Source organism: Oculina patagonica, chromosome 4, assembly GCF_052425735.1.
Source record: "Oculina patagonica isolate OP01 chromosome 4, crgOcupat, whole genome shotgun sequence".
Classification (NCBI taxonomy): domain Eukaryota; kingdom Metazoa; phylum Cnidaria; class Anthozoa; order Scleractinia; family Oculinidae; genus Oculina; species Oculina patagonica.
In genome coordinates this window covers 25,157,950-25,165,294 of record NC_135761.1, presented here as the reverse complement: position 1 = coordinate 25,165,294, position 7,345 = coordinate 25,157,950, and the positions used below count along the sequence as shown (strand labels likewise).

The 7,345-nt window shown below is 39.3% G+C and overlaps 1 protein-coding gene across 2 annotated transcripts in view; it reads right to left on the bottom strand.

Annotated features, from left to right (window-relative positions):
- Nucleotides 1-2,023: 2,023 nt before the first annotated feature.
- LOC144649952 (uncharacterized) overlaps nucleotides 2,024-7,345 on the bottom strand; it is a 73,237-nt gene continuing 67,915 nt past the window's right edge. Inside the window, exons 4-8 of one of the 2 annotated variants that reach the window (XM_078509549.1) lie at nucleotides 6,588-6,743; nucleotides 5,873-6,052; nucleotides 5,233-5,436; nucleotides 3,993-4,136; nucleotides 2,024-3,206 (exon numbers count right to left, since the gene is read on the bottom strand). In XM_078509549.1, coding sequence (XP_078365675.1) covers nucleotides 2,940-3,206; nucleotides 3,993-4,136; nucleotides 5,233-5,436; nucleotides 5,873-6,052; nucleotides 6,588-6,743 — 951 coding nt within the window. In that variant the 3' untranslated portion in view covers nucleotides 2,024-2,939. The remainder of the gene's footprint in view (nucleotides 3,207-3,992; nucleotides 4,137-5,232; nucleotides 5,437-5,872; nucleotides 6,053-6,587; nucleotides 6,744-7,345) is intronic. The other variant, XM_078509548.1, reaches the window with a different exon arrangement.

Genomic DNA, 7,345 nt, shown 5'->3' with positions numbered 1-7,345 from the left:
GGATAGCCCGGGCATAACCGTTTACATGGCAAAAAGCTATCCCGCCTAGAAGGGTGCCCGGGCAAGCAGACCGAGTGCCCCGGAAAGGCGGGTTTCCCGTCTTGCATGTTAACGCTTCGATGCGTTCTCTAAGGGCCTCTTCATATGATCCCGGTTGACCGGGCTGGCCCAGTTACCGAGATATCGGCTCACTCCTATTTTCTTTGTAAAATTTTTGATGTGTTCATATGAGAAAGCGGGCCAGCCCGGTTACCGATATCTCAGTTTCTGCAAACGAGATATCGGCAACCGGGAAGAAAATTTTCCCATATGAACACTCCAGCCCGGCCACCGGGACGCAACTTTTTTTAAAAAAAAATAGCTTCCCTTTCGTAACTGGGCGGTCAAAATGGCATAATTTTGCCTTGTATCTATTTCCACTTTTGAAATATGGGAATTAGCTTTATAAGTAAAGTTACAAGGGTCGATAAAGCTACGATAGTCGCAAAAGATGCAACTTCATGTGTCGCAATTTTGGTTTCGTTTCTTGAATTTTATCCCCGTCAACCGGGCTTAAATTTTCCATATGAACAGACGTCAAAATCTGTCCTGGTAACCGAGACAGCCCGTTAACCGGGCTCATGTGAAGAGGCCCTAAAGAAACGTATGAAAAGTTGGCTCGCCCAGGGTAGCTCGGTTAGCCGGGTAACTGGGTTAGCCGGGGCACCCGCGCCTTCCATGTAAACAGGCCCTTAGAATAGTATCTTTTAGTGGCCAAATAAAGCCTGATCCATGAGCAGTTTGGATCTTCTTTCGAAGGGGTTTAAATTTTCCAACTGCAATAGAACTACAGTAAAATCCTATCTAAGTCAATAACTCCAACTTAAAATTAACTATGCCAAGAATATTAAATGTTCTTTTTAAAATCAGACTTCTACCAAAACCTCTCTTTTAACCTCGATCAGACCATCCCCTTTTTAACTTTTGTTTTTGATATTTCGTGTCATAACTAGCTTGTTTTACATTTGGATCGCGAGCATCCCAGGTTACTCTCTATAGATCTTTTTGTTAAGGGAGCTCTGTAGACCAAGTCTTGGCCAGGGGATCTGAAGTGAAGAAGCAGATAAAGCCTCATTAGCCTGGGTTAGAGTGGTTTACAGTTGAGTGTCGTAAAACTCAAAACAAAAGTAATGAACGAGCCATGCACGGTTTGTTTTGGTTATACTTATTATGACCTATTATTGGTCGACTGAAGCGGCCTTCATACGAGAAACACAACGATGCAGCACGACGGGAAACAAGATAGCAAACTGATGGCGACAAATAGAACTTGTCTCTATTCTCGCCCATAGGTTGACAACTTGTTTGCCAACTGTTGTTGCGTCGTTCACACACACCACTGAGTTTGCCATCATTAATTTGCCAACGTAACTTAAGTTTGTCGTGCGAAGGCCGCTTAAGTGAAATTTTTAAACCCATTACGTAGCAAAGTTATGCAAAACCAAAGCAAGTGCAGATTCCTTTCGAAACTCAAATGAAACCCGCTTTTAACAAACTGTATGCTCACCAAAAACATAAACAATTTCAAAATTGTTTTGAATTGCAAAGCAGCTATTATCCGTCTACAAAAGTCTAGTATTTACTTGCAAGGCATAGCATACACGTGTAAAATGGAAATATTGATTGGATATGATATCCGACACTATTCTTTAGTCTCAGATCTAGACTATCTATTGCTGAATGGCTATGGACCCCTTGATGTCGCGGCTTATTAAAATGTCAAAACCTGAGAATAAATTTGTCGCTTATAACACCGAACACTAAACTTGAGGGTTTTTAGCGGGTACGCGTTTTATTATTCCACTATTGCGCCATTTTACCATATTAGGTCAAGAAAACGCGCAAAATATGACACGTTATTAGTGGAAAGTGGGGTAACAAAATGGCCGGACTAAACGACCCAACCGACCCGGCCAGTGGAAAAAATAGTGGAGTCATTACTCTCTATAGATTTCATTGTTTTTTGTTTGTTTATAATTTGTTTTGTTAAGGCAGCTTACAAATTCAAATCTTGGGGATAAAATACAATACTTTATTTAGAGTAGTCTAAAAAGCTAGTTTACAGGTTCGCTACTTAAATAAGACTAAAATAGAAAAATAACAACTTCTTAGATCAAAGGCATGGAGCAAATAAAACTTCATAGTGTAATCAAACTGATGCTATATGCTCGCCAAAAATAGAAAGAAATATCTTTCATAATATCGTTCCAATCGGCAAAGCAACTTTTATCCTTTTACAAACGTCTAGTATTTACTTGCACAGCATTGGATGCACATGGAAAATACAATATTGATTGAATATGATATCCATTGTGCTTAAGAGTGGCTATCTGTTGTTCAACGGCCAATGCCGCGGCTAATACATTTTTTTTTTTTTTGGGGGGGGGGGGGGGTGCCCCACCACGTTTTGATGCCGAAAATATTAGGAGCGCAGCGTGAAATTGGTTTGTCAAGATATTCCGTCTCGTGAGTTAGTTCAAACATCTTCGAAACTTCCTTGGAAGTCTTCGGGAAACTTCGCTTATCTTTGAAAAAGTTCGAAAAGCGATCAGAAACGTTCGATCGTATGGCCTTCGAGCAACAATCGGAGTATCTTCGGAAATCTTCGGTCTAGGAACTGCTTAGAAAACAAAAAGTTGCTAGAATGGAAAAAAGTTGCTGCAAATATTAAAACCTGTCGAGTATTTTTGGGACAGTCTTAGCCCCCCACGTTCCAAAACGCTCCGCCGCCTCTGTTATAAAAATGATAAAAGCTTAGATTATGAATTAACTTTCGCTAATGGCAGAGCTCGAGCACTGATTCCTAAACTGCGCTGCAATTCAACTAGATCTTATCGTAGCAAGCGGCTTTAAGCAAACAAACGTTATATCTAAAATTTCTGTTGTTCGCCTTGTCGATACTAACTGTAAGACGGAGGTGGCACTCCAGCCATGACGGGCTGTTGTCCCGGATATTGCACTGGTGGCTGCCCCGGATGTGCAACTGGTTGGTAGACTTGCTGTTTTGCGCCTTGTGGGACAATCACCACTGCAGCGGCTTGTTGGACGATACCCGGCTGTCCTGCTTGCTGTTGGGGAAGGAGTTCCTCCGCTCTTTGCTGCCGGTACAACTTGTAAAGCAGGGTAATATCCACGATAAAAACTACCCAGGAGATGTAACCGAAGGCCTGTCAAAACCAAGAGATTAGTTGTTTCACTTATTTTATTTATTAGTGTCTTAGGAAATTATAACATTTTATTAGTTTTGGCTACCCTCTTTTTTAATATAGAATTGTAAGCGCATTGAGTTTTTTAAATGCGCACAAAAAACTGTATTATTATTAAAGAGAATTAATTCTTTGTGTCTTAATAATAATCGTTATCATTTCCCTTTGTAAAGCGTGATGGACTTGGATACCAAACATAACACAATTACCTCCTATGCAAGCCACCAAAAAATTAATGAATTCTGATAATTATTATTTAGATACTCAACTTATGAAGTTCATTGTGAGATGCTTATCTTTACGAAATAATCTTCTATCGAATGAAAGTAATGTTACACATACACAATTTCTTTTTTTATTCCTATTACATGATTATTATTGTTATAAGTTTCCCTTTAGTTTAGTTGTACGCTTTTGCAATACTGTATTTACTTATAGTCATGGAAATAAAGCTTGTTATTGTTGTATTGTTGACCAGGGAGGGGAAGGGGGAAGCTTAATTATGTCATATATCTTATTAGCGAGACAAATAGATGGCACTCATAGAGATTAAAGGCAATGACCACTGATTGTGGTGCCACTATCCACTACCTAACCAACACCTTCCGGCGAACTGCTTGAGAGAAATTTCTAGGAAAAGACCACATAGCAGGAAAGCTCTCGTAGTTCTTCCAGACCACTGCTAAAAGTCCAAATTAAAGTTACATCTTTCAATGATCAGTTTGTTAGCACATGCAGTTTACTTACCAGCCCTATAATAAGGGCTAATGTGTGAGGCTTGTTCGTTTTGTGAGTATTTTTGTAAAGCTTTCCATAGTCGACAGCCCGTGGTGTCAGGTTTCCACAAGAAGCGATCAACAAAATGGACAGGATGAAGTAGATAATGATTGTCTGCAAACATCACAAAAGATAAAAACAAAGGAAAAATATGTAAGAGCAAGAGAATAATTCTCTTGGTAAGATTAGTGTAATAACTGAAGTACTTAGCTATTTAGAGTTAAGCATGTAGCCTTCTGGTCTGTGGAATACGCATTTTCAACCTTTTCCGTTCCGAACGATTCTTCCTCATTTCACAGAAATATTTTCGTCGATTTAGTCTTTCATTGGGATAATTCTGCAGCTGCCATAATAATATTAATAATAAAAAATATCATTTTGATTAAATATTATAGGATGCCCTGGCAGCAGAATTAACGTGGCCGCTAAAATTGTCGATAAGTAAAAGTTACTTGACTGAATGGAGTACAATTTAAGTAGTTTTTGGGCTAGTAGTTCTAAAATCGTATTAATAACAGATTTCGAGGTCAGGAATGTCTCAGTTTCAGAACCCGTTTTGAATGAAAAGCCAATGGCATATTCAAACAGTAGGAGAGCAGCAAAAAATAATCCATCTTAGTGTAAATGATTGGCCATGGTGTGGAATTGCAAAAAGTTGTAATCGAAAGCTGTTATGCCCAATTCCGGCTTCTACGAGACACGCCTGCAGGGAATCATGGTAGTTGTATTCAGTGTTTTCAAGTATTTGGACATGTTTTGTTGAATAAAACTGCGCGTCTTATAGAGAGAATTTGGTACTGGAAAACCGCGCGGTCAAATACGCGACAAATAGGCGCGCGCAGACCCAATTAAAATCGAGAAATTTGTTTGAGATACAAACCATATTAACTTTGTCCCCAGAGCTTCCAAAATGGTTATTGAAACGATTTAGTCTTTCAATGTGATAATTCTGCAGTTGCCATATTAATATAATTAATCAAAGTATCATTTTACTAAATATTATGGGATGCCCTGGCAGCAGAATTAACTTGGCCGCCGTATTCGCAAAACGGAGTATTTAAAAAGAGCATAGAAAATCTATACTGAGTGTTTTTAAACTAAAACTTTTAATTACTGATATGTTGGTTGTCAGGTCAAAACCGAAAAATTTAATTTTAAGCCGACCAGTTTTGATAAGCAAGATCGAGAAAGAGTCTGTATCGTGACTTACCGTCAAAGTCCAAGGGGATGAACGGCTGCAAAGCTTGTCAAAACTGAGCACGAAAGTCAAAGTCAAAAGAACGACCATCACCCATGAAAATATAGTGATTCCTTTAAAGAAATCTGCTTTGGAATCTTCAAATGGGGTCCTAGCTTTAAAAATGACCCAGTCAAAGTACTTTACAATGCACACCCATGCTGCAAACAGCAAAGCCTGCAAAGAATATATAAAAATATATAGCAAAAATATGAAGTCAGATGCTAATGTTAATACGTACATCAAGAGTCGTACAGATATTTTAGCGAAAAGTGGGTACAGTAAAAACCCGCGAGTAAGAACCTAACATTTAAGAACCTGTTAAGCTAAAGATTGCAAATTAGATACCATTTTTATAAGAACCTATTTAGCCTCAAATTTGGAAATTTACTTTAGGGATTTAAGTTTGGACAAAGCATAACTGTGCATGTATATCATGTCATATTCTTAATGATTAGTGCTTCATTTTACATAAGCACTTATGACAGTCACTGGAATAGTTTATCTGTGACGACATGTCAATCAATAAATCAATCAATAGAACAATCGAAAAATCAATCAATCGCGATCGCTCGATCGATCGAGCGATCAATCAAACAACACCAACACTTACAATTTCTGCCAGTTTCACGAAGAACACCGGGGACTGTAAATACGTTTTGTTGACATCCCAGGCTCGTCTTTGTGGAGGTCCTTGGTCGGGTGATGTCTCCTGCGCTCGCTGGGTCTGAAACAACTTGTAGTTCAAAACCATATCCACGACGAACAATATACAGGACAAAAATCCAAAGGCCTGTCAAAGACGAATAAAAAAAAGCAATGTCAGCTACATTCATTAACTTGGTCAACGTTCCGGTAGCATATGTATACATCCCCTCGAAAACCGGCCGGATTATTTGCCAAACTGTGATATCGAGCTCGAGTGACTGACCTGCTAGTGACGAAGTTTGGCTGCATTTGGAAACGGTTAATCCCCGTCCGCACCTTTTTGAAACTTATCACGTCATATCAAGGTCTTTTGGTTCCGCCATGGCCCGGCGCCATGGATATTTTGGCTCGATTTAACGGGCCCAATATGGCGCCAATGTGCACCATGTTTAGTAGGTTCCTGCGACCTAATGGAGTGATCGATACTTTTGTTTGTATAAGTTTAAATGGAGAAAATGTTACGGAAAATTAAATGTTTATTATTCCGCCTACAGGTAAGTAAAACAATTCAAACAATTAAATAGAAAATGAGTCCAGAAGTACCCATTCTTTGCTTTGAGAAATCACTATGCACTCAGCTGTAGTAAAAGCAACCTTTTTTTAATATAAAAATGACATACCAAGGCGACGCTAAGGGAAACGACAAATTTCCTGATCGTCTTTTTATCAGAACCGAAGCTCAGTTTTAGTGCTTTTCCTAAATCCACATCCCTAGAAACCAGGTTGCCAGTACAGGCGAGCACCAGGGCAAACATAATGAGGTAGAAGATCAAGGACTGAAATTTACAAAAAAACATTAATTAATATAAAAACGTACGTCGGAGAAATAAGTAAGGAAGTAGGCCTAGGTGAGTGACAGAGTGCAAACAAGCATTGTCAACCGGTATTACCCCGTCCCCCCAGCTTTCCTTGTTGTTTTCTCCTTCCCATCGTGCTAGAAATTCAGGATGAGCATGCGCAGCTGTGATAGTCGACACGCCGCACGGTTTTGTAACGGATGAACTGAGAACATGCTCATGACCAAGAGAGAATATCCTTCATCCGATGGCGGACGGATCAGAAACCGAGGGAAAAATGGAAAAAGAACTTAAAAAAAATTATTTTCATTCAACTCTATTCCTGTTACCGTTAGCTTTCTAATGCTGGTATCGGGGTTTTGTTGTTAATAGACACAGTGACACGAAGTGTTCTGTTGCAAATCCACATGCAAACAGGGCCTTAGCCAGAAAAAAATTATGACTGAGGCAATGTCCATGGTTAAATTCTTTTCCTAGCTATCTACTTTCCCCGTCAAGAAAAAAATACAAATAAACAAAAAACGAACAAACGAAAAAATGACTGAGGCTAATGCCTCGCCTGTTTGCCTCAAAGCGGCTAC